Consider the following 26,566-nt stretch of genomic DNA (forward strand, 5'->3'; position numbering starts at 1 on the left):
CGGCTCAAGGTCCTTGTAGAGGACTATGAGGAAAACCTACCGGGATGCCTGGGTGGTTCAGTCTGTTAAGTCTCTGCTTTCAGCTCAGGTCATAATCTCAAGGTCCTGAGATCGAGCCCTGGGCGCTCTGCTCAGCAGGAGCCTGCTCCCCCCTCCCTCTCTCTCCCTACTTATGATCTCTGTCTGTCAAGTAAATAAAAATAAATAAATAAATAATTTTAAAAAAATCTTAAAAAAAAAAAAAAGAAAGAAACCCTCTCAAATTATTCTTGGAGACAAGGGACAGAGCTGCAGGTTGCCAAACGCCTGTCTACCCCACCCACCAGGCACTGACACGACCGTAAGGAAGGAAAGGGCTTACTTAACTCCCAAATCCCATTACCTTCACCAAACCACTTGATAAAGGTATAAAAAATTTAAAACAAAAGGGTGTCCGTTTTATCAAAACCAAAGGTAAGATCCTGAAGCAGAGCTATAGCCCATGTATTCCAGGAAGGTAACTGGGTTTTTAATCTATATTAACCTCTGTATTTTGGTAGTGTTACCTTGATGCTGGTAGACTGCAGTTTCTGGAAAAAATATCTCTGAAACGAAAGAGGAACTTTCAGCAAGGAAATGATGGCATCGCAGAGGCATGCTGTATGCTGGGAGGGAAAAAAGAAACTAAGTCAAATGAAAATAAATTTCCAAATTTCATCAACAAATGGTACTTTCAGGAAGAAGTTTAAAAAGTACAAATGGTCTTTTGAAGAACACTGCAAAGGTACATACCCATCAGGAAACAGGCAGAACACCCAAATGTTTGCCAAATCATTCGTGTCAAGGAGTACAACTGCAGATTTTTACTTTACTTTTAAGTATATTTAATAAAAAGTGAAATGTAGGAGAAAATCTTGCAGGCCAAATAATGCACAAATTGTGCATTTCTGTAGCATTAGAGCTATTAGGTATAGTATTATATAATTAGTTTAGATACTACAATATAGGGTCACTTTCTTATGGTAAGGTAGGATCAAGAACAGATGATAAGGAAGCCAGCGCAGTACACTGATGTCTGAGGCCTAACACCAAATCTCGGTTTTGGTTTTGGGGAGCCTTGCTGCCTTGTTCTTCCCTCCCATATCCAGAGGGTGGCTTCCCTGTCCTTGTGGCCAGGGGGTCCCCGGAGAATGAGCGATGGTGGAAACTTATTGGAATTCTGAGTAAGAACGACTATACAGTTCAACTCCACAGAACTCTGAAATTTCAGTAAGAGGATCTTACTTCAAAAATCCATTTCACAAACTTAACTGAGTTTTGAAACTCCCAGAAAAGCTGCAGAAGAGAATCACCACAATGAATCCTTTGAGGCTTAGTAAAGGGAGTCAGTCATACAACTAGCGTTTAAGAGTTCTAAGATATTATACACATTTATTTATTTAAAACCACTTTATTGAGGTGCGGCTGACATACAAAAGCCTGTACCTATTTACTGTATCCAACTTGATGAGTGGAGATGAGTATCACCCGTGACACCGTCAAAGATACTACAGAGGTCACCCAGGACAATCCTCAATTTTGCTGATGACACAGGTCACCCAGATGGCAAGGGGACAAGCTGGAACTAGAACCTAGGTTGTTTCTTAGTTTAATGACTTCGTTCTATTTCACCAACAATTCACCAGCTTAGCAGACAAAAAACTACAGAGCCGTCAGAACACGTGTAACTCTGGGGGACCCAGAACTATTCCGGTTGGTCTACCCTCCCCTCCTCAGTCTACTTCCCCATCAGCGGCCCCAAAGCACCTCAGGGTGAAAACCACTCTACTCTGAGGCCTGCCTTCTAAGCTCCTGATGCCAAGCAGGGTGCCCCCGAGTTGCCTCTGTTGTAAACAATTTTGAACAGTTGGGCATTAAGGCTGCGCACGGGCAGATCCCACCCTTACTGGTTTCAGGGTGCTGAACACTTTGTGTCCAACAGGCCCATGATACAAATGGCAGATCTCTTCCTTGAGAAAACCACAACACAGATTCCAACACGTTGTGTCTCTTTCTTCAGGTTTAATTGCCAATGCAACATTATTCAACCTCCCGCAACAAGGGATCTGGGAAACATTTGCAGGGACATCCTGCTAGGGGTGGAAGTCTGATGCCAAGCATACTAGAGGAGAGACACCTCTTTCAAGGATGGAGCAAAGCGGACCACAAGTGACCTCAGGCTATTCCCTGGCAAAAAGGCACCATTCTCCCTTTCAAAAGAATGGATGCAGATTTTACAATTACAGGGACAGTGTGGATGGCCTCGGGCCGTCAGCACCTGGGGCACACCTCCACGTCAGCAGCAGATGACCAAACAGGAAGCGTCTGGAGACACAAAGTCCCATGCTATGGTTAGTAAACCAGCAGGAGGACTAGCAGAGCACCAGCACTCTCTTCTTTGTTGAATCCGGCACTTTCCAGCCTTTGTATTTTTTGATATTTAATCAATGTCTTGCACAGATGTGTATATCTCCTTCAAAGATTATCTTTACTCTGACCCTCAGCAACCAAATCTCAATGTCAAACTACCCTGTTGATTCAGTTCAGCAAGTATGTATTGACGATCGTATGCGGAAAGCGTATGTCCAGGAAAGTTCCCGTCCTGAAATTTGATCTAACTCTTCTGCAACACACCTTGTCAATTTCTTCTTACACACTTGATAAAAGGTGAGAGGACAGAGTGAGAAGAGTGGGAGCCAGAAGAGAGCTGCAGGGGATATCAGCATCTAGCAGGGTGGGACAACTCCCCAGGGTGTGAGTTCAGAGACCTGGTCTTATGGACTGAATGTCTGTATTCTCCCCACTCTTATTTTGAAGTCCTAGCTCCCACTGTGTTGGTAATTAGAGGTGGGGCCCCATGATGGGATTAGTGTCCTTATAAGAAAAAAGGGACCAAAGTTCCCTTTGTCTCCCTGGTCTGAGGGCACAATGAGAAGGGGGAACGTGTGGAAGAGTGCAGAGGGTCCTCACCAGGACCAAACTGGCTGCCACCTTGATTCTGGACTTTCCAGCCCCCACAACTAGGAGAAAGAAGTGTCTGTTGTTCAAGCCACCCAGTCTAGAGGGATTTTCGTATAGGAGCCCGAGCTGACTTAAGACACTGGGGAATGCCCAGACAGGGAGGAGAAAATCTGGGTGAGTGTGTGTCAGTCTGTCCTGTGGTGGAAACGACTGAAAGAAACGACTGAAGAAAGAACAAGAGCTCAACACGCCCCAAGGCCGCAGAGATTCAGCAGGCCAAAGGGGAAGCAGTGCACCAAAGGACATTGGTGGCATCCCCTGGCAGAAGTGATTCATTGCCAGGTAGACAATGAGCCCCGTTCTTTGTTTCCGTGGGCCTGTGGTTCTCAACCCCGGTGGCAGGACAGCATCACCTGGGAGTCTTGAAACATACTAACGTCTGGCCCTCAACAGCAGAGATTCAGAGTTAACTGATCTAGAGTGGGGCCTGGGTCCTGACGTATTTTTTAAAAAGCTTCCAAAATGATTCTAGTGTGTAGCCAGGGTTGAAAACTATTGCAATTTCAGCTCGACTGTTAAAAAGGAGGGGAAGAAGTCTTCTTTGTGTTCTGTGGGAGATTTGACCCATTACTCTAAATGTGCAGCAGCCGCAGAGGTGCCAAGCACTGCCATGGACGGCGATGCTGCGAGGCAGGTATGAGAGCAGCCCTGTTTGTTACAAAACCCGCATGGAAAAAAAACAGCAGACAGGTGAACTGACTGAAGTCACAGGGTTAGGAAGTGCCCGAGTTGGATAAAAACCCACGTCTGTGTCCTAAAAACTCAATGAAACAAATGCCACTTGCCATGTAAGAAACAGGGGTGCATTTCCGATCAAGTGAGTCCACCTCCTCCAAGACGCGATTGTACACAGACATCATTCTCCGCTCATACTCGCTGTCCGCATGCGCAGCTCCAGCAGACCCAGATTCCTGGAAACTGAGGTCATATCAGTAGCAATTAATCAACCAAAACGGTCACCATCTTAATGTCTAAACGTGTCAGACACTTTCTACGTATTCTCATTTATTTGGTAAAATAACGACGTAGGCACCGCTGTTCCCATTTTACAGATGAGCCAACTGAGGCTTGAAGGCGTTAAGTGACTTGCTTTCAGTCACGTAACTAGTAAGTGTCAAGCCTGGAATTCACACCCAGACCTGACTTCAAATTATGTAAGGCTGATCACTTTGGTTGTTAGGTAGTAGAAAAATACTTCACCCTTGCCTCTGCCATGAGGTGAAGGAGACTCAAGAGATTTGAAAAGGTAACAAGCAGCATAAAGCCCGCGGGCTAAGTGCCCCATAACCAGTGAAGATATATAAATAAAAGATCAGAATGTGGAGGGAGTGGGGAATGCCATAGAAGAGATGGATCCTGAACAAACCACTGAGCAAGCAGGTCGGATAAGATGTGGAGAGAAGTGTGGTGGGCGCTCAGGGCTGCGGAAATGGCATGAATCCAGAGCACAGATAGGGAAGGTGCGGGAATGTTCAGGAGAGAGCGAGCACATAGAACATGCTGGGAAAATTTGACCTAGATTTCCTCCTTCTTCCTCTACTGCCTCACACCCCAAAAAGTATTTCTGAAAGTATTTCTAAGTGAGAAAAGAAAGCAAAGCTTTTGTATTCTAACTAAACTTCCATGGGAGTACTTGCAAAGGCAGTATAGGTACTTCAGCCACACCGGGCATCAGACTGTTCTTAGTCTTCTCTTATTACCCTTTCAACACCTACTGTGTGTGTTCAAAGGCACCACGAAGGCACTTCCCCTAGGTACCTTATACAGGTTATTCCCTACAACTGTCACAAGCACTCCAGGGGACAGGCATCCTTGGTTACCTGTAGTCCACGCACATGTGGCTCAGGGAGATGAAATTCCAGGCATATATTTCTACAGCTAGAGGGAATGCCAAAGGATTCATCATGTTCATAACTGCCTGGCTCCAAAGCTTTGCTCCCTGCTCTGTACTGTACCTCAAGCTCCAATAAGACAAGACCTGAACCTCATTTATATGACTCTAAGAAAAACTCTACACACAAAGCATAAAGAAATTTAAATCTTTTATATCTGCTACTAAGAGGGCCTAAATTCAGAATACCCTACCTATAAAGATTCATTTACTTAAAAAATACACTTCGTTGACATATGTTATAAAAGCACAGGAACACACCTATCCGAAATACCCACTTCTAGTCAATTCCCACTTCTGACCCAAGGCAACCAACCATAGGTGTGTTTTCTATCACTATAAATAGGATGTTTCCTGTTATTTCATATAAAAAGAGTCCCAAAGCATGCAGTATTTTGTGTCTGGTTTCCTTCACAGCATGTTTTTGACAGTCATTCATGTGTTTTGCATGTATCAATAGGTTGTTCATCTTTATTGCTGAGTAGTTTTCCATCGTATGGATGTAATGGATGTATGAGTTTATCCATTCACCTGCTGAGAGGCATCTGGATTTTTACAGTTTCTGTTATTACAAATTAAGCTGCAATGAAATTTTACATATGAAATTTTACATTACATTTCTATGTGGAAATATGTACTAGTCATATGATAACTGCCAACAGTTTCCCAACATGGCTGAGCTGAATCATTTTGTATTCCCCAAATGGTAGGAAGTCAAGCTCCTCCACACCCTAATACTGGATATTGAAGGTCTTTTTAATTTTAGCCATTTTATTGGGTGTTCGGAGGTATCTCATTGTGATTTTAATTTGCATTTCTCTGATGCCTAATGATGTTAAGCATTGTTTGCTTATCGGACATTAGCATATCTCCTTTTTCGAAACATCTATACAAATCTGTCAATTTGTAAAAACTGCATTATCTTGAGTTGTGTGTTCTTAATATCCTGAATACGAGTCCTCTGATAGAATATATTTGATAATATTTTCTCCCCATCTGTGACCTGTCTTTTCATTTTCTTAATGGCATCTTCTGAACAGCAGAAATTTAAAAATTTAAGTTCAATTTAGCAAATTTTTATCTTCTGGTTACTGCTATTTGTATCCCAAGAAATCTCTACTGACCTCCAGGTCATGAAGACTTTCTCCAATGTGGTCTTCCAGAAAGTTCACAGTTTTATCTTTTATATTTTGGCCTATGATATATTCAGAATTAATTTTTCTGTATGGTGTGAGGCAAGGTCAAGACTTTCCGCCCCCCCCCCCCCCCCCCCCCCCATATAGATAAACTAGCTATCCTAGCGTCACTCACTGAAAAAAATTATCCTTTCCCTATTGAATTATCTTGTTATCATGGTCAAAAATCAAATGTTTACATATGTGAGTGGTCTCTCCATATTTTGGGCTCTCTGTTCTACAATCAAGCCAATACTGCATTGTCTTAATCACTATAGCTTCATAGTAAAACTTGAAATGTTTGTTAAGTCCTCCACTTCAGCTTTTCTCCTTTATTCTACAATATGGTGAGTTACCCTGTTTGATCTTCTATTGTTAACCTGGTATTCCTGGGATAAAACCTACTTGGTTTTGATGTACTATCTTGTGTATATTCCTGGATTCAATTTCTACATACTTTCTTAAAGATCTTTATACCTGTGTTCATGAAGAGCTATTGTTGTTCCCTCATTATGGCTTTTAATAGCTACAGGATTTGGATTGGTACTCTTACTTGACTTCTGATATTGGTACTTCATGTTCCTTTACTGCTCAGACTAGCTAGTATTATCAGTTTTATTGATCTTTTCAAAGAATCAGATTTGAATTTCACTGGTTTTCTCACTATTTCTCACGCACTGATTACTGTTTATATTTTTGTTATTTCTTTCATTCAAATTATTTTGAGCTTAATTTGCTTTCTTTTTCTAGCTTCAGATAAGGCAGAAATTTAGATCACTGATTTTAAACTTTCTTTTTCTGTTATAAAACAAAACATCTAAAGCTATCAATTTCCCTCTAAGCTCTGCTTTAGCTGCATCCCACAAGTTTTGATAGGTGGTTTTCTCATTTTCATTCAGTTTAACATATTTTCTAATTTCCCTTCCGATTTCTTGACCAACTGGGTTATTCAGAAGTCTTATTTAATTCTAAATATGTGGGGATTTTCTAGAGATCATTTTTGTTAGTCCATTCCAATTTGTCAGATAACATATTCTATATGATTTCAATGCTTTAAAATTTGAGATTTGCTTTCTATCCTAGCATATGGTTTATCTCATTAAATGTTCTAAATGCACTTGAAAAGAACACGTGTGCTGCTGTTGGTAAAAACATGTCAATTAGATCAAAATAATTGGTGGTGTTGTTAAAGTCTTCCATATCTTAAGAAATTTTCTGACAAGTTGTTCTATCAATTGCTCAGAGGGAAATGTTGGGAACTTTGTAATCATGGATTTATTTTTCTTTCAGTTCTGCTTTGCTTTTTTTCTTCTTCAGTTTTTGCTTCATATATTTGGAAGATCTGTTACTTTGTACATAAATATTTAGAATTGTCTCCTTGACCCTTCTGGTGTTTCTTCTGAATGCTCTCAGTGTTTAATAAGGTCTCTCCACTTGGCTAGTTGGAACTAGAACATTTCTCAGACATGTGTGGACTCTGGGAACTTATAGTATGTGTGAGCTAACATGCATGAGCTCTGTTCAGCTTATAGCTTCCTGGTAATTATTCTTTCCCTTGTAGTTTTTTGCCTGACCTTGGGGAGTTGCACCTTACGTATGTGTACCTTAGCATTCAGCCAAAGATTCATAGCCTGTGAAATTTCTGGAAGTCTTTCCTGGGGAAGCGTCTTCCTCACTCCTGTATTCTGTCCTGCAAAATCTGGCTTCTTCTGGTTTCCTGAACCCCGATCCCTATCTCTTCAACTAAGCAAGACCGCCAGGATCTGCTTTGGTTACTCCTCCCTGAGAGGCAGTCTAAAAAGTGCCTCCAGGGAGAGGAACAGGAAGACTCTTGTAGGGTTTATCTTACTTACTTCCCTCCTGTGAGGGATTACATTCCTGAGTTTCCTATTGCCCAACATCTGAAAAGAGTTAATGTATATGTTTTATCCAGGTTTTAGCTGTTTGCAATAAAAGTCCTGTCTTAGTTACTGTGTCACTGTTGTAAATTGTTTCCTTACCTTTTAGGCAGTAACGCAAAGATTAAGCACAAAGGAATCATACAGAGCAAATAAAAAGCTACAGTAGAAAAATGCAATGGACAACGTTCTCAAAATATTTCTTTTTGATAATTCTAAAAAGTTGGGATGAGGCAATCATATTCATAATTATAAACATTTGCCCTGTCCTAATCCGTATTTATTGTTACTGGCTTAGGCACTATGTTAGGTGCCAGAGATAAGAAAACAAGGTCTCTTCCCCTCAAAAAGCTCCTAGGCTATGAAAAAGATGGACAGATTAGTGAAATACTAACGTTATGCCTCACTCTTGAGGTTTCTTAGCTGCTAGTCTTTATTTGGAAAGTGCAGAATATAACATCAAGAACAGAAGTTTTAGAAAGAATCCACCACACTCTGCGGTTGTATACTATTGAGGATGAAACCCAAAGAAGATTCCTTCAAGGTGCAAGCTTTCCTCTCCAGTTTTCCCCTGCTATGAAGAGCAGAGGCTAAGGGAATAGGTTTGGAGGATGAGAGGGGAAGGAGAGGAGTGAAAAAAAGTGGCAGGAAGGACAGAGAGTGAGAGAGCAGCAAGTGTAAGCTGGCTAGGTAACTCCCTTCACCCCATCCCTGCTGACTATGCACCCATCCGGTAAAAAGTCAGTCAAGAAAAACACTTATTTATACTTATTAAGCCAATCAATAGTATAATGGTATCTGGGTGCTAAGAAGTAGATTGAGTATGCCACAGTAGAAATGGTGTGATCCTCGAAGCATCAATTAACTGGCAAGGATTCTATAAAGTACATGGAGGTTTAAGAACATTTTGAAACTTAAAAGGAGGGTTTTGTTTGTTTGTTTTTAAACAAGCACTGCAAGTCTGGAGAGAAAATGAACACTGATGAAAACAGGATAAAAGGAAAAATAAGCAAATATTATATTAAAATGGATTGGTTGAATGGGGACAAAGATAGCCAAGTGGCCTAGTCTGAGAGTAGGCAGAACTTTAAAACAGAAGCAAGGATCTTCCTATTGTCCTGAAAAGAAATTTTAAGTCAATGCTTTTGGGTAGAGAAATCTCTGGTTTGTTGATTATATTCTCTTTGAGAAAGCTGACCTTGGAACCACAGGCCTTACTAAATTGGAAATTATAGACAGTTGAAAATGCACATTCCAAAATAGAACTGTAATGGGAAAAAAAAGGATCATTCTTTAATAAAATATTTTGACTAATTAGTTAATGGGAGAGGAGAGAAGAATATTAATAAAACAAAACAGGAATATCTTTTTAAGAAGTCAAAGAATAAAAAATTCAAGCTTAATTATTAACCCAATTTTTCACACCAAAATTTAGTTATAGTATACAAGAAGAAAATATTAAATTCAAAGAATTTCTTCCCAGTTATTTTTTCCAAGTCAATGTTTTAAAAATAAGAGGCAGTGGGGCACCTGGGTGGCTCAGTCAGTTAAGTGTCTTACTCTTGATTTCAGCTCAGGTCTGGATCTCGGGGTCCTGAGATTTAGCCCTGCCTCAGGGTGCACACTTGATGGGGGAGTCTGTTTGAGACCCTTTCTCCCTTCTCTCTAAAATAAATAAATAAATCTTTTCCAAAAAAAAAAAGGCAGAGGCAAATAAGCCGTGGAATCAGAAAAAACAAGTTTTGTCACTTAGGTGTGTGACCTCAGGCAAACACTAACAAAGTCCCTCTTCTCTGTTCTTCCATAATACCTCTCCCAAAACACATATAATACCTCTTCCAAATCACGTGTTGTGATGACTAGGTAAGGTAACACTGGAAAAAATACTTTAATGTAAACTATTATTAGAAATACCTTGCTGATTCTGGGTCCAAAATCAGGGCTTCTATTGCATGAGATATCAGTAAACAGCTCTGCTGCTGTCTGGGTTAGTGTTAAGGTTATACAAGAAAACAGAGAAATCCACGTAGACTTTATATTACCGGAATATCAAGTCAAAATGAGGACTATATTTTTAGTTATGGAAACCATATATTATGAAATCAAGTAGTTTGAGACTTCATTATTTCTTTTTCCTTTTTAAGGGATATATGTTGTTTATAATAGTGATTCTTAAATTCTGCTCCAGCAAGAGTACTTCAGAGGCTGCCTAATGTGGGAAGGGGGAACCGAGCAGCAGGCTCCATGATTCAATCACAGAAACTGTTCTCCTCTGCTCCGATGGAGGATGTTCCGTGATAAAAGTTAAAAGCAACAACAATAAAAATGGTCTGTAGTTACTCCAGAGATTCTGAAGCTGGGGGCTCCAGGGATCTGGTAACCCTCCTGGGACAATGTAAATGTGGCGGGGTGTGTACAGAAATGCATTTTGTAGAGGAAAGGGTCCATAGCATTCGCTAGGTTTTTACTTAGAGAACTAAAGTGCCAAGCACTACTGATGGATAGTTTCCACAACTTAAAAACAATGTATCTCTTCTCTCCTTTCAAAAAGGATTTGAGGCTGCTAATAAAATATGAAGAGCTCAAAGAGGAGGACTTAAGAAACCAGAGTGATGACTGCAACTAGAGATCACTAATGGAAGGTGACAGGAACCAGGGTATTCACCATGAAGAAGACAGAGGTAACAAAAGAGAGAATGGTTTTCTGGGGGGAAAATGTGTTGCCTTCTCCAGTGTAGCTCAAGTGAGCACAAAGTATGCAACACTGGTGGGACCTGGGTTTGGGAGGCTCGTCCTAGTGGTGGAGAAAGACCACCACTGAGTCACCCACTTTTTAAAAAAAGTCCGGTTGAAATTAAAAAGTAAAATTATACCACTCATACTAGATTTCAAAAGAGAAGTTATTAATTATAATAAATTTATAGGCTTATCTAAACATACATATTTTCAGTTAAGCATAGCTAGAGCATTTACTCTACATTTAAAAGAATACTTCCAGAGAACGAGAAACACGGAAGCAGCTTAGGATACAGTTCCACATTCCTCAATGTTGCCGAATCAGCATCAAAAGACGCCTGATAGAGATCCCCATATCGAGAAGCAAGGCTTCGGAATTCTTCCATGGACTGTTTCATCTAAAAAGAGGGAAAAGACCAATTACAAGGAACATGCTATCATTATTATATAATGATATACCACAGAAACCAAACATAAAAAAAAAAAAAAAAAAACTATCCTCAAACAATCAAATCCAAAAAGTAGTTCAATGCTTTCCATTTCCATTCCATTCATGCTTATAAACTTTGTTAAATAAAATTAACAAAGATGGGAAATGAAATTCTAAAGGTTCACAAAATTACAGTAATAATACACATGACACACAGAAACAAAAAGCCCTGCTTTTTTAGCTTCAATTAAAACACTAAAACAATGAAAACAGTTATCAATATGTAGAATCCAGTGAGACATCATCAGTCATTTCGTCATTCTAATAAAACATCAAGCCTATTTTTGGCAGTACAGATGAGTTAAGCATCTGATGGTTAATGTCCATTAGTCAAGCAGCTGATTTTGAAATTTCAGGATTTTTCATCTCACGACTAACCTCAAAACCTCTAAAGTGTAAATAAAAACTGCGCGGAAAATAAAGTGAAGACACACCTGATTGGAGATGCGACCGCACCTCTGAAGGTCATTCCCTAAGGTCATGGCAATTGTTGTGGCAATTGCCGGTGGGGGGCTTGTCTTGAGGCTATTACAAGTACAGATAAGTTGAGAGAAGGCTTGTAGAAGGTCAATCCTGAGTTTTACAAATTCACACTGAAAACTTAAAGGATTCAGTGGTGTACTGGCAGCCTGGGGGGAAAAAAAGATTTATATGAGACAAAAGTAAATAGAACAGCCAGGTGGTACCATACAAAGTATTCGTCACAGTCTGCGAAAAAGAGCAGTAGTTCTAACACGGATGGATAAACACCTACGTTATAAGAGAGACAAAGAAGTATTAGAAAGAAAAACTTACCAGCATCAGCTGTGAAAGACTGTATGTCTCATCCATATTCAGGTTCCTTACGCCCTACACTCACGAAGACCCCACAGCATCTGGGTTGGCTAGAATATCACCAGTAAGGTATCATTTGACGACACTTCAAGGACATCATCAGTCTTCCAAAACCCCCTTCATCACCAGCTTCCTACCTTTCTAACCTGAAATTCTCATCACTGGAATCATTGACAGGATTTTTCAAAGCTGGGAGGGGGGAGGAAAGAAAGATAAGGACGGGAGAAATACAGTGGTTGACAGTCACGTGTTGCCTCATGGCTGTAGTTTTCCATTGTGAGCCCAGATTAATTTTAAAAAGAATTTCTGAGCAGACACACACACGGAGAGGCTACCAAGGAAGAACAGCTTATAACGCACAAATAAGTTTCAGCGAGGAGGAGAGGCGCCAGCGCTGAGTCTGGGATAGCAAAGAGCAGCATCAGCTAGGCCCACGGGGCAAGGAATGTAAGTCAAGCTGCTGTGGGCAGAGAGCTAGGACCACCTTTATCTACTCAGCAACTACTCCGGCAGAGATCCTAGCATGGTGCTTTCAACAAAAGGCGTACCAAAAATCTGCTGAACTAACATCAATGGAAATAGTGAAAACAATTTTCTTCTCCCGTAGGACGAGCTTAAAACATGCTGATGCCCTTTGCGCCTCAGATACTACTTAACACTATTCTTTTAGCAGGAGAGCAAGGCCATTTGACTTTGGGTTCCCAGAAGTTGGTTATGGTATTACCATTTGGCCAAGTACCACATATTGACCTTATGGTTAAGTTGTGTTATTTGGTAGCACTCATATTTTACACTGTGAAATAATTAGCCACTCCCTATATCCTTTATAAGAACATACACCTGCTCTAGTATCCTTCTCAAATTACAAAGCCCCCGATGATATACATATACATATATATGTATATGTATATGCTACATATAAATAGAGTTGTATGAGCTAGAGGTAATAATTGTACTTGAAATATTGAATTCTGTGATTTTCACACTTTCAGGATGCCTGTTCTAATCATGAAACAGCACAGACCAGGAGATTAAAGAGAACATTTTAATTGCTTTTAATTGCTTTTAATTCCTTGGAGATTTAATTGCTCTTCTAAGAAGGTGGACTGCCCCTCTTCTGCCCTGTAAGCTGCTACCCGCTATTTTCACTTTACTGCTTGTCAGTGACTTTACAACGGTCAGGGATACAAGGAGGTGTATACAGGACTGTTCTATAAATACACTACAGACCATCTGACCAGACAAAAACCCCGGCCGTCTTGTCCTAACACACACTACAAAACTGAAAGAGAAGCAAGATGTAGTTATAATGAGGGAGATTTACTGCAACTCTGGATTTATTTTTGAGTATCTTATTGATGACGTAAGAGGGAAACTCTGAAAGTGACTGTGCGTCTTGCTTGTGTTATGCTGAAGGAAAGCAAGGCTAGGTAGAGTACACATGTTCAAAAGAACATGGAGGAGATAGATTTGTCCTATCGAAGACTTTAAAATGTAATACCATCTGTAGAAGAAAATGTCTAAGAAATAAAGTTTAGATTATGGCTGTTATGAATAATGCCAATGAGAAATAAAAAGGATATTATTTACTTTTCTTTGTATTGAAGCTAAAGCGTAAACACAGGTTGGGAATCTAAGTTTAGCAGGTAAAACAAAACCTGTATGTGATCAGTATCACCCTTGAAACTTTCTCAGGGAGGAATTATTTTCAATGAATTCAACACAGGCAGGTGAAGGAGCAACAAACTCAGAGCTCTCCCTAATGCTTGTTCTGGGTTATCAGCTAATTGAGAAGAAATATCCCTACTATTTGGATTGCTATTTTGCTTCCCCATTATTTAAATAACTATTTTTCCCTTTCCTTCCATTTTTTCTTGTTCGTTCTTTCTTTCTTTTCCTCTAAACATATAAAGTTAAATCCTTTTTTCCTCCTCAAGATTTATTTATTATTTGAGGGAGAGAGTGTGAGTGTATGCATGCAAGTGGGGGGCAGGACCCGAGAGAGAGAGAGAGAGAGAGAGAGAGAGAGAGAGAGAATCTCAAGTAGACTGCCACTGAGAGCAGAGCCTGATGCAGGGCTTGATGCAGGGCTGGGTCTCATGACCTTGAGATCACCACCTGAGCTGAAATCAAGAGTTGGATGCTAAACTGACTGAGCCACCCAAGCGCCCCAAAGTTAAATCTTTGTTAGACATGCATATGATGCTACTTCACAGAACTTCTGACTTGTAGTACATATCCATTTTTCTAAATGGAGCTACCTAAAGAAATCAACATGGCTAAAAAGAAATTTACCTGATGAGTTCAGTTAAAAAAAGTGTGTGTGTGTGTGTGTGTGTGTGTGTTCGAGCACACCCAGTGGGAAAGAACACACACCAACCAAAAGTAAACCATAATGTAAACCGATAACCATCATTCTACTTTTGTTACCATAAGTCTGACTTCTTTAGAAATCTCACAAAAGTGGAATCACATAGTATTTGCCTTCTTGCAACTGGCTCATTTTACTTAGTATAATCGCAGATTTTGAAAGAACAAGCCAAGCATAAAGCAATCGTGGACTAGACCATTTTAAACCAGCCCTCCTACTAACAACAGCTGTGAAAACTGAATACAATATTAAGAACATAAATTTGAAAGCACCAAAGAGCTTATTAAGGCAAAAAGGATTTCGAAGCCAAAAATCATGGAGAGATAGGAAATGCAAGGAGGTAAGACTGACATTTGGTGACATTTTCTCCCTTGAGATGTTTGCTAACTTGAAAGCTGCTCCTGAGAGTCTGAGAAGCTGAGAAGTTTCAGAGTCTCTTAAGACGAGGAGGGAGGCTGAGGAAACACTTCAGACTTTTGGCTGTAACCTCAAAGGGCTACGCCCTAGGAGTCAGGAGAACCCAAAAACACACTGGCCCTCCCAAGACTGAAGCCTTGCTTAAATCAGTTCAGTACTTGGTTGGATCTTAGCCTAACTGCCTGCCAAAGGCAAAAGAAGATACATAAGGTTCTGGATGATGTAATCACTATAATTTTCATCCACATTGTCCAAGTAACAAAGCACACAAAAAAGACAAAATTCTCCAAAGCAAGTGGGGGAAAAAAGTCAAAGACACAAACCACAATAGATCCAGAAAACAGACCATAAGATACAAATTTTAAAATAACTAGGATTGGGACGCCTGGGTGGCTCAGTTGGTTAAGCGGCTGCCTTCGGCTCAGGTCATGATCCCAGCGTCTTGGGATCGAGTCCCGCATCGGGCTCCTTGCTCTGCAGGGATCCTGCTTCTCCCTCTGACACTCTGTCTGCCTGTGCTCTCTCTCTCTCTGACAAATAAATAAATAAAATCTTTAAAAAAAAAATAACTAGGATTAATATGCTAAAAGAAATTAATGACAGGACAGAGAATCCTGGCAGAGAACTGGAAAATATAAAATAACCAAATGGAAATTCTGGAACTGAAAAAAACCCACAGTAAGTGAAATTAAGAACTTAATGAATGGGTTTGACAGCAGATTAGACACAATGTAAGTTATTGAAGTGGGGAGTATCTGGATGTCTCCATCAGTTAAGCGTGGACTCTCAGTTTTGGCTCAGGTCATGATCTCAAGAGTCTAGCCCCATGAGCCCCACAAGAGGCTCTGCTCTCAGAGCAGAGTTTACTTGAGATTCTCTCTCTCCCTCTGCCCCAGCCCCCTCTTTTCTCTCTAAAATAAATAAATAAATCTTTAAAAAAGAAAAAAGAAAAGAATTACTGAAGTGGAAGATAGGTCAGAAGAAAAAAATTTAGAGTTAAGAATAGAGAGCTAAGGGCACCTGGGTGGCTTAGTGGGTTAAGCTTCTGCCTTTGGCTCAAGTCCTGGTCTCAGGGTCCTGGGATCGAGCCCTGCATTAGGCTCTCTGCTCAGCAGGGAGCCTGCTTCCCCGCTCTGCCTACTTGTGCGCTCGCTCTCTGTCAAATAAAAGAAAAATCTTTAAAAAAAAAAGAATAGAGAGATAAAAAGATGGAAGAGGCAGAAGAGAACATAAGAGATAAAAGAGACATGGTAAAGAGAGTTATCATCACCGTATTTGGAGTCCCAAATGAACAAGAAAGGGACAGAAGCAATAGCTAGAGACAACGACCGTATGTTTCAAAACCGATCAAAGTTATCAAGCCACAGATTCAAGAAGCACTATGAACCCCAAAAGGCATTCATAATGGTAAGAGTATAAGCTGGAAACTGCCAAATGGGCAGTTTTTGGCTGTATTTATGGGCAACTTTTGGCAGTATTTATCAAAGCTGAACCCAAGTATATCTCATGACACAGCACTACCATCCAGAAGAAATGCGCACTTTATACCAAAAGATGTGCGTTAAGAGTGTTCACAAATTACTCTGAATAGTCCCAAACTGGAAATAACCCAAATGTTCCCCAGTGATGAAAACGGATAAACAGATCGCTTGAACAGTCATCAAAAGAGTATCACAGAGCAATGAAAATGAATGAACTACCGCAACAGGCAACAAGGACAACAAAATGAATGACTCACACAAACAAAAAGTTGAGCAAAACAAGCTAGAATCACAAGAATACTGCATGATTCCCTAACTAATGATAAGCAACAGGGCAAGACTAATCTATAGTTTTGGAGATCGAAATAGTGCTTATGTCTGGGGAGAAGGTGAAGGGAGCATGCACTGGGGAAAAATTTCTTAAAAAACAGAAACCATAAGGAAGAAAGACCAATAAGACCACTACGTCTTAGACTACTAAGAATGGCTGTTCATCAAAAGACAGAAAATGGTGGGGGGGGGCCTACAAAATTAGATGGTATTTGCAACTCATATAACCTACAAAAATTAGTATCCAGAACACATAAGGAACTCTTATAAATCAACAAGACAGGGGTGCCTGGGTGGCTCAGTGGGTTAAATCCTCTGCCTTCGGCTCAGGTCATGATCCCAGGGTTCTGGGATCGAGCCCCACGTCGGGCTTTCTGCTCTGCAGGGAGCCTGCTTCCTCCTCTCTTTCTGCCTGCTTCTCTGCCTACTTGTGATCTCTGTCAAATAAATAAATAAAATAAAAATTTAAATCAATAAGATAAACAATCTGCTAGGAAAATGAAAAAACTTCAGTTAACAGAAAAAAGCCAAAACACAAACGGCCAAAATGAAAAAAAAATGTTTAACTATTTCAAGAAAATGAAAAAGCAACTACTGAATGGGAGAAAATATTTACAAGTCCTTTATCTGTTAAGGGGCTAATATCCAAAAAATGTAAAGAACTCCTATAACTCAACAACAACAACAAAACAAAACAAACAGCAATCTGATTATAAAATTAGTGCTAGATCTGACTAGATATTTTTCCCGAGACATAAAGATAGCCAACAGGTACATGAAAAGATGCTCAACATCAATAATCATCAGGGAAATGCAAATCACAGCCCTATCCTGTTAGAAAGGCCATCATCAAAAAGACAAGAACAAGTAAGTGTTGAGAATGTGGAGCAAAGGGGACTCCGGCGCACTGCTGGCGGGGATATACATTGGTGCAGCCCCTGAGGAGTATGGAGGTTCCTCAGAAAACTAAAAACAGAACTACCTCATGATCCAATGACCCAGCAATTCCGCATCTGGGTATTTATCTGAAGAAATAAAAAACATTCTCCGAAAGACATACACATCCCCATGTTCGCTGCAGCATTATTCACAGTAGGTATGGAAACAACCTAAGTGTCAATCAACGATGAATGGAGAAAGACAATGTGCTATGCATATGCAGTGAAGTATTATTCAGCCATAAAACACTGAAACTTTGCCTTCTGCAACAACACAGATGGACTTGAGGACATTATGGCAAGTTCAGACAAAGACAAAATCCGTGTCATCTCACTTATATGTGGAATAAAAAACCAAAAAAACTCCAAGCTCATAGATAGAGAGCAGATCTGAGGTGGCCAGAAGTGGTGGGGTAGGGGGGTAGGGGAGTGGAGAGATGGTGGGTGGGTGAAATGGGGGAAGGGGGTCAAAACTAAAAACTTCCAGCTATAAAATAAATAGATCACGAGGATATAGTATATAGTATATGAATATAGTTAATCCTGTAGTAAATGTTTGAAAGGTGCCAAGAAAGTGGATCTTAAAAGTCCTCAGCATAAAAGAGAAAATCTTTTCTAACTATGTATGGTGGCCGATATTAACTAGACTTATTGTAGTGATCAACTCACAATATATACAAACATTGGATCACAGTGCTGTATACCTGAAACCAGTATGTTTTATGTCAATTATATCTAATAAATAAATAAACTGTTTAATTGAATTAGAATTTGAGAAATGTCAATCAGAATGTCTATAACACAGCAAGTGAGGGGGTAAATGGAGAGTGACAGGAACTCTTATATACTGCTGGGAGGAGTATAAATTTGTAAACCACTATAGAAGGCTGCCTGGTATTAGCTAGTCAACTGGGGTGTACCTAACCTTGCCATTCCACTTCCAGGTAGTATACAGAGCAGTGTCTCTTAGCAGACACAGGAGTGTCCTGGGCATTTCAGGAGATGAAGCATCTTTAGCCACTGACCCAAAGTAGACAACTTCTCCAATTAGACATCTAACGTTAAAGCCAATAGCAGTCCCCCTTACCCTGTGACAAAGAGAGACAGCCCGACACACTTCTAAATTGGAGCAAGGGACAGATAAACAGCTTTGATTGAGGTCTACTGCCCTAGAGAAGGGTTTTCATTCTCAGTATACCAGTTACATGTGGAACCGAGTAATTCTTGGGTGAGGGGAATGGTCCTGCACTTGCTGGGCATTTAGCAGCATCTCTGGCCTGTATCCACTAAATGCCAGTAATGCCACGACAAATCATGATAACCAAAAATGTCTCTAGACATTGCCAAATGTCCTCTGGAAGGGCAGAATCATACCCCGTTGAGAATCACTGTCCTAGAAAAAGCTTTACATATGTGTATCAAAAGATATGTACAAGAATGGTCATACCAGTACTGTTTTGAATAGCAAAAAACTGGGAAAATTAAAACTTCCATCAACACTAGAATGGGCAAATACACTGATGTATATTTATATAATGGAAGAATAAACAGGAGTAAAACTGACCTATAGCTTCATGCAACACGATAAATGAATCTTGAGAACATAATTTAGATAATTAAAGCCAGTTGAAGAAAAATATGATTCTTTTATATAGAATTCAAAAACAACATAAAACAGTACCTTGTTCAGAGTTCTAAAAATGCATGTTAAAATTATAAAGAGAAGCAAGGGAATGGTGCACAAGATTCAGGATGGTGATTACCCTTTGTGCTGTAGGAAATGGAATACAAACATGGAGGAATATGCACGGGTTTTAGAGGCAATGGTCATGCCCCATTTCCTAAAGATACTAGGTATATTTGGATATTTGTTGTATTTTTTTAATATACCCTCTACACTATATATGGAGATGTCCTACATATTTACTATTTTAAAATGAATAAAAATGGGGCACCTGGGTGGCTCAGTTAAGCATCTGACTTCGGCTCAGTCATGATCTCAGGGTCCTGGGATCGAGCCCTAGGAAGGACTCTGCGCTCAGTGGGGTCTGCTTATTCCTCTTGGCCTACATACCTGTCCTCCCCCACTCCCAGCTCTCTCTCAAATAAATAAAATTTTTTAAAAAATAAAATAAAATAAATACAATTAGCAATCCACCACTATAGGCAGAATGCTAAGATGATTCCTCTGATTCACATCCCCCGCTATCCACATCTTCATTAATCTGAAAGTGGATGATACCTGTAACTTGTTTCTAACCAATGGAATACAGCAAAGGTGATGAATTTGGGGGATATAATTTAGATCCTTAATGAAGTGACTTTATATATATCAAAAGGGAGACTTTTCTGGCTCAATCTCTCCTAATCAGGTGAGCCCATTAGAAGACAGTCTTGAAGGTGAGAGATTTTCCTGCAGGCCTTGAAGCTTTCACAAACTCTGAAGCTGTGAGGAAATTAATTCTGCCAACATGAGTTCAGAAGAGGACCCTGCACGTCCTTGAGCCTCAGACAAGATTGGCCCCAGATGACACTGTGACCGCATCTCTGACAACATGAGCAGAGGACCCAGCTAAGCCATGCCTGGACTTCTGGCTGAGGAGGACACTATGAAATAATAAATGGGGGCTGTCTGGGGCGCCTGGTGGCTCAGTCAGTTAAGCACTGGACTCTGGATTTCAGCTCAGGTCCCGATCTCAGGGTCGTGGGATGGAGCATCATGACGTGCTCTGTGCTCAGCGTGGAGTCTGCTTGTCTGTCTCCTTCTGCTCCTCCCCCTGCTCCTGTGCTCTCATGCTCTCTCTTCCTTCTCTTTCAAATAAAAGAGGGGGGTGGGTGTTGTCTTAAGTTGCTAATTTTGTGGGTGATTTGTTACACAGCACAGAAAACTAAAATACCTTTTACAATTTCTATTCTTAAGAAGCAGGGTAACTCTATCATTAATTACTGTTGGGAAATTAGACACCCAGTGTTACTATGGGGCCCCCACAAGCACAGAACCTGAACTTCTGTTTACTTTGGCTGAAGCAGGTAAAAAGCAGAATTCTCACAGCTGTACAATCTCACGTTGGGTCATTCATGTGGCAGGAGTAGAAGGTCAGTCCATGCTCATATCTTCTCAGTTACAAAGACACAAAGCTACTGTCAAATCCACACTTGCCAAATGAATGATTAAAAGACCCTTAAAAAAATGATTTAAAAGACCCTTATGGTATAGCACAATCAGAAATGCAGTAAGTTCCAAATGACTGTAAGAATCATACTGCCTTCCTCTCTATCCTAGTCTTTTTTTTTTCCCCCTCAAAGCAGTGTCTGGAACACAGTAAGTGCTTATAGTCTGCTGAATAAAAGAATTCCGTTTCAAAAGGAGATGATGTAAGTAAGGCCCAATCACCTGCCTTAGGTCATAATATGTTAACGGCAGAAGAGAGATCAAGACAAGAGACTTGTCTGTCAACGGAGTACTTTCTTTCTATGTCAGAATTCAGTCCTTAATCACCGCCAAGCCTCATTAACTACACATACCACACAAATCATTAGAACACTATTAAATATGCAACAGGGTTTTCATAATACTAATTCTATCTGCTTCACTGCTCTGCGGGCTTGTTTCATAGCTCCAACCATCTACTGTACTGAATGATAACAATTTTCTGCTCCACGTGAACTAGAAAATGAAATAATTCTACTGATTGCAACCAATAATTGTACCTTTTGATTTTCTGAGGCATTTATTAGCCTGATGTAGGCAGCAACACTCTTTTCCCAGAATAATCAAGAGGAAAGAATCACAATAGTCAATGCTACCCTTTAAGATGGAGAGAAGTCATTCCTATACTCCTGTTTTAAAACAGCAGCTGATCAGTCCTAGCCAAAAAAAAATTACACTTCAAAAGATACGTACCCACAGTATTCTGAATATTGTCTCTTTTGTGACATCTGTTTATTCTTTATTCTACTTCAGAGCACTTCTTTTGGGATGGCCCACTACTAAAAATATTTTAGATTATGGGATAAATGTATATAAACAGGTACCAAAAGTTTTATGGTTCCATCTAAATATACACAATTTTAAAAGCTGTGTGACAATACTTATAAAATGTTTAATGTTGATTATATAAAGTCTACTCTTTTTTTTAAATGAAGGTGTCATTACTCCATTTATTTACTTATTAATAGATTTTATTTATTTATCAGAGAGAGAGACAAAAAGAGAGGGAACACAAGCAGGGGGGGAGTTTGAGGGGGAGAAGCAGGCTTCCCCACTGGGCAGGGAGCCTGATGTGGGGCTGGATCCCAGGTCCCGGGGATAATGACCTGAGCCAAAGGCAGATGCTTAACAACTAAGCCACCCAGGTGCCCCATAAACTCTACTTTAAAGAGGAAAATAAATCTTTGCATTAATACAGAAAATGCTCATCTTGGTAGGTTCTTACTTCAGAATATAACTAATTCCAAGGAAACGTAAGAAATGTTAATGTAGGTCTACCCTTCTTGCAACCCCTTTGGTCTCCTGGCAGAGAAAACAAGAATGGTAGCTGGCTGACTGTTAACTGAGAATAGGAGGATATTACAGAGCAGTAAAAAGTGGGACACTAGCATCCTTGACAACTTCTTATCTACAAAAACTCTAGCTTCTTAGTGAGTAGCTGCCAGGCATAAAAGGGGTTGTGGTGGGGCTTACATTTGATGGTTTGTTCTGACCCAATACCTCTTATGAACAGGAGTCTGGAAAGGGAATATCCTACCTTCTACCTAACCTTTCTGCATGGATTCAGTAATCCACCTCATATGTGGACCTGCTAGTTGATAAAAACAAAACGACAAACTTTCATCAATTTACGAATATGAAAAAGTGGGGGAAGGGTTAAGGATTTATCACCACGTCCTATTATTTAATATTGTTAAATATACTTATCAGCAGATTGGTTGAGGTAGTTCAAATAGAATAACCCACAAAAAAAGGTAAGACCTTTCTCACGCAAGTTATCATCACCAAAGGAGAATCAAGAGGACTTACTGTTAGTGAAGCAATCCCTTTGTGGTAGAATTTTAAAGACTCAGCAATGCAAGAAAGTGCTGAACTATAGTTCTCCTCCTGCAACCCGGTGAGGCACTGTTCTGCATGAGAGAACTCCTTCAGACTATTCAGCCAGAAGTAGAAATGTTCCGAGGCAACCTGAGTCAGCAAACTCTGATAAAGCTCTCGGGCCATGTCATGGTTACCCTGAAAAGGATGGGGTGGGCACATGATGAGGTTCTTATACTTGAATTAGCTGATGAGGCAGCTGAAAGACAAACTCAAACGCTTGGATAAGTTTTAACAACCATTCCTCATATTATGTAATTTTTAAAGACTCGGTCTAAGTATTTCTTCAGAGAAAATATGCTGAGCTGCTTTTATATAACAGAATGCCTTTAGTTCTTTTCTAAAACAGTTCCAAAGAGAAAATAAATGGAATTCACTATAACTCAAGTCTAGAATTTTAGTTCAAACTATAGAAAGTGTGAACACTTAGTGTATGTCACTCTGTATGAGCTAGTTAGTGGGGCGGGGACGGGCGGGGAACTCCAGCAAGTTCCCCGAAGTGATTATCAGAAGCAGAAGCAGAAGCAGAAGCACCGCACCCGCCTCTGGAATGACTGGGGAGGGGAGCTGGTGCAGGGGAAGGTGAGTGCCACGGAAGGCCTGGGGGCCAGGGATGCTAAGTACCCTGCAGCACCTGGACGCTTGGGGGTGTTGGGTATAACAAAGAACTGTCCTGCCAATACAGCTCCCCCACTATCTGAGAACCGAGGTAAAATGAGAACATGCATTACAATACATAGAATAATGCTTCCCAAGCTTTGCTATGTGGACTTATATCCAAAGAATTTCTGTATTACCCAAGCTCTGTATTTCCTCTCAAACAAAATACAAATTGGTAGGCTTTCCACATGGCTGAGAAAGGAACAGCATACCAAAACTTGCCCCCGTCCCCGTGTAAAAATGACAAAGCTGGGGAGAGAGGGGAAGAAAGACTGGAGGACAGAAGTGGTGGGTGGGAGGCGACTGTGGATATGAGAGCATAGGGCAAAATGAAGTGGCACTATAACCTTCAGCCAGAAAGAGCTCATATTTTTGGAATCCTGTAGAACTTGCCCCATAACAATATACATACCATTCTAAAGTGAGAAAAGATAAGAACTAGGTTCTTTTACTATCATCTTTCAATCCCATGACTAAAACATAGTTCCGTATTTATTTGCAGTTTTGACTAGGGTAAGAATCACACAATCTAAGGTTTGCCATTTTCGCCAGCCTGGGTCCTAGAAAAGGATAACACGTACCATTCTGGATGCTTGTCTGGCGATTCGGTAAACAGTCCATCCATTGGAGACACTTTCAAGCTGCTGCTTAATTACTGCCTTTACTTCAGCAGAGAGTGCTTTCTGACTGGCCACAAAAATCACAGTGGCCAAACTCACCTAACATTGAGTGAGAAGAGAAATAAAGGAAACATGTAATTTTATCCAATGTCACAGATGACTTTACCCAAAATGCGACAAAAACTAGAGCCCATCAAATTTGTTTTCCTTTGACATTTATTAATTTTCTACTTTGAGGTCACTAAGCAATTTATTTCATTGCTCAGGACATTGTTTACAATAGGAAATAATTAGAAACAATGCCCATAAATACAGGTATGTAAATTATGATATAATCACACGATTAAATATTTTATAGTAGAGAAATGGGTAAACTAGAGGTACACTTCTCTGTCTAGATGATTCACACAAAATAGGCAAAGACAGACAACATGCAAAAGATTTCATGCAGCAAGGAAACATTTATATAAAGTTAAAGATATGCAAAATAATATTGCTTATTACTTAGGATATATTCTAAGCCAGTAAATGTATAACATGCATGGGAAAGATGAACATCAAATTCAGGATAGTGGTTACCTCTGGAAGAAGGAAGAAGATACTGTAAGGGAGATACATAGGGAGGTACGATTTAACTAGACTAGGGACATTTTTCCCTTTAAGCTAGGTGATGGATGCAAATATTTTCATATTATTCCTTATGTTTTTTGAATATTATGTTTCACAATTTAAAACTGCTTCTAACAGTACTAAGAAAAGGGGGATAAAGAATACTAGTTGAAAATGCCGTTTCAATAAAAAATAAACTTCAATAAAATGCCATTTCAATAAAAAAAAAAACAAAAGAAATAAAGTTATTAGGATTCTGAGGCTGATACATACAAAGGTCCATATATATTGTGAAAACTGTATGATGTCATTCCCATGACCACTGCCACTTGGTCATCAGGGCAACCTTTCAAGACAGGAATGAGATGGGAGCACTCTTTTATACAACGCCCTCTGGAGGATAAAATATAAAACGGGCTTGAGGAAGAAATCTCATTTCGTTTTCCTGCAAGCCCTAAATTCGGATGACCACAATATGGAGTGGCCAACTTAAGGCTTATATCTCATTTCTGCTTATTTAGAATGAAATCTACTCTCAGCCTTGGAGAACTTTCAACCAAACATTATTATACAGCTTCTGAGCCTTCTGTTTCTAAGCACGCACCTTTCCTAGCCCCAGGACTATCTAAACTGGATTCTAACAGCTAAAGAGGTCCTGAATTGGGAAAAAGCAATTTGGGCTAATTTATGGTCACTGTCAATTGTTAGGTCTTTAACTTACATTTTTGAAAGTATAAAACAGGGTTTAGTTCATTATTTTCTTTGTACAAGAAAGAAAAAATTTTATTTTCACTTTGTACACTAAACCGACTTGACAGGGCTTAGGAATAAGGCAGTTTTAGATGTGAACTAAACAGAACCTTGTAGATCAAAGGTGGAAACAGTCAAAAGCTCATGGTTCCAGTTCTATTCTGACTTCACCATACTCTTGATTGTACATAATTACCTTAGTCGTCTTCTTCTTTTTTTTTAAAGATTTGTTTATTTGAGAGAGTGAGTGGGGGGAGGGGCAGAGGGAGAAGCAGAGAATCTCAAGCAGACTGAGCAATGAGCAGGTGCTGACAGAGGGCTTGATTTCATGACCCTGAGATCATGACCTGAGCAGAAATCGAGAGTCAAATGCTTGATCGACTGCGCCACCCACGTGCCCCAATTACTTTAATCTTTTTAAGTAAAATGAAACAGTAACACTGACTTCCTAAAGTAATTCCCACTAAGTAATTCCCACGAAACCAGATCTATTCAACCCCAGTAGGTTCAAAAAGTGGCTCTTTACCAGAAGTTCTTGTTGTTTGTCTGTGGCTGATCGTCCGATCACCTTGTAGAGCTCCATGAGGTCCCCAAGCATGCCGTCACCCAGCACCGGCAGCTGCATGGCAATGGCCGCCAGGCAATGGCACATCAGGATCCGGGCAGCATCCTGGGCACTGTGCAGCTGGGTCAGCAAGGTCTCAACCACGGACTGGCTAAGATGAGGCCTGCCCTTGGCCAACTTCACCATACAATTTAGAGCAATCTGAACATTGAATAGAAAATGGACCAGTTATACCCTGAAGGTATTAACTGAAGCTTTAAAGAAAGAACTCTGTACAGTTATTAGGAAAAATCAAGGAATAGGAATAGGAAAAATCAAGGAAAGGTCTTTTTGTAGGCATAACATTTTCCTTCATAAGGAACACATGGCGTATTGAATCTAAGATCTAAAACTGCGCCATGTTTAAAATGAAAATAAGTCAGGACTGTATACTAACCACTCATTTCAATCTAAAACTATAAAAAAAAAAAAAAAAAAAGACCCAAAGAGAAACTCACAATGGTGAAAACACGCCAGATGGGATCGCACCATCCTGCACTTCCACGGCTTTTCAAAAATTGCTTCTACAATATGGTTTGTAAACTTACCTATGCCAGCATCACCCATGATGTTAATAAAAATATAGATTCTCAGGCACTACCTATTCAAAACTTAATGAATTAGCTTTTTTTTT

General features: G+C 40.0%; 1 protein-coding gene across 4 annotated transcripts in view; it reads right to left on the reverse strand.

Moving 5' to 3' along the window:
• LOC111150708 (integrator complex subunit 7) overlaps positions 1–26,566 on the reverse strand; it is a 91,591-nt gene that overhangs the window by 5,869 nt on the left and 59,156 nt on the right. For 2 of the 4 annotated variants that reach the window (XM_022508251.1, XM_022508254.1), the window contains 8 exons: positions 25,855–26,094; positions 23,931–24,068; positions 22,621–22,827; positions 11,664–11,858; positions 11,034–11,137; positions 9,918–9,986; positions 3,825–3,957; positions 546–644 (listed from right to left, as the gene is read on the reverse strand). In XM_022508251.1, coding sequence (XP_022363959.1) covers positions 546–644; positions 3,825–3,957; positions 9,918–9,986; positions 11,034–11,137; positions 11,664–11,858; positions 22,621–22,827; positions 23,931–24,068; positions 25,855–26,094 — 1,185 coding nt within the window. The remainder of the gene's footprint in view (positions 1–545; positions 645–3,824; positions 3,958–9,917; positions 9,987–11,033; positions 11,138–11,663; positions 11,859–22,620; positions 22,828–23,930; positions 24,069–25,854; positions 26,095–26,566) is intronic. The other 2 variants (XM_022508253.1, XM_022508252.1) reach the window with 2 other exon arrangements.

The sequence above is a fragment of the Enhydra lutris genome, unplaced genomic scaffold, assembly GCF_002288905.1.
Source record: "Enhydra lutris kenyoni isolate GAN:26980312 unplaced genomic scaffold, ASM228890v2 scaffoldscaffold24, whole genome shotgun sequence".
Classification (NCBI taxonomy): Eukaryota; Metazoa; Chordata; class Mammalia; order Carnivora; family Mustelidae; genus Enhydra; species Enhydra lutris.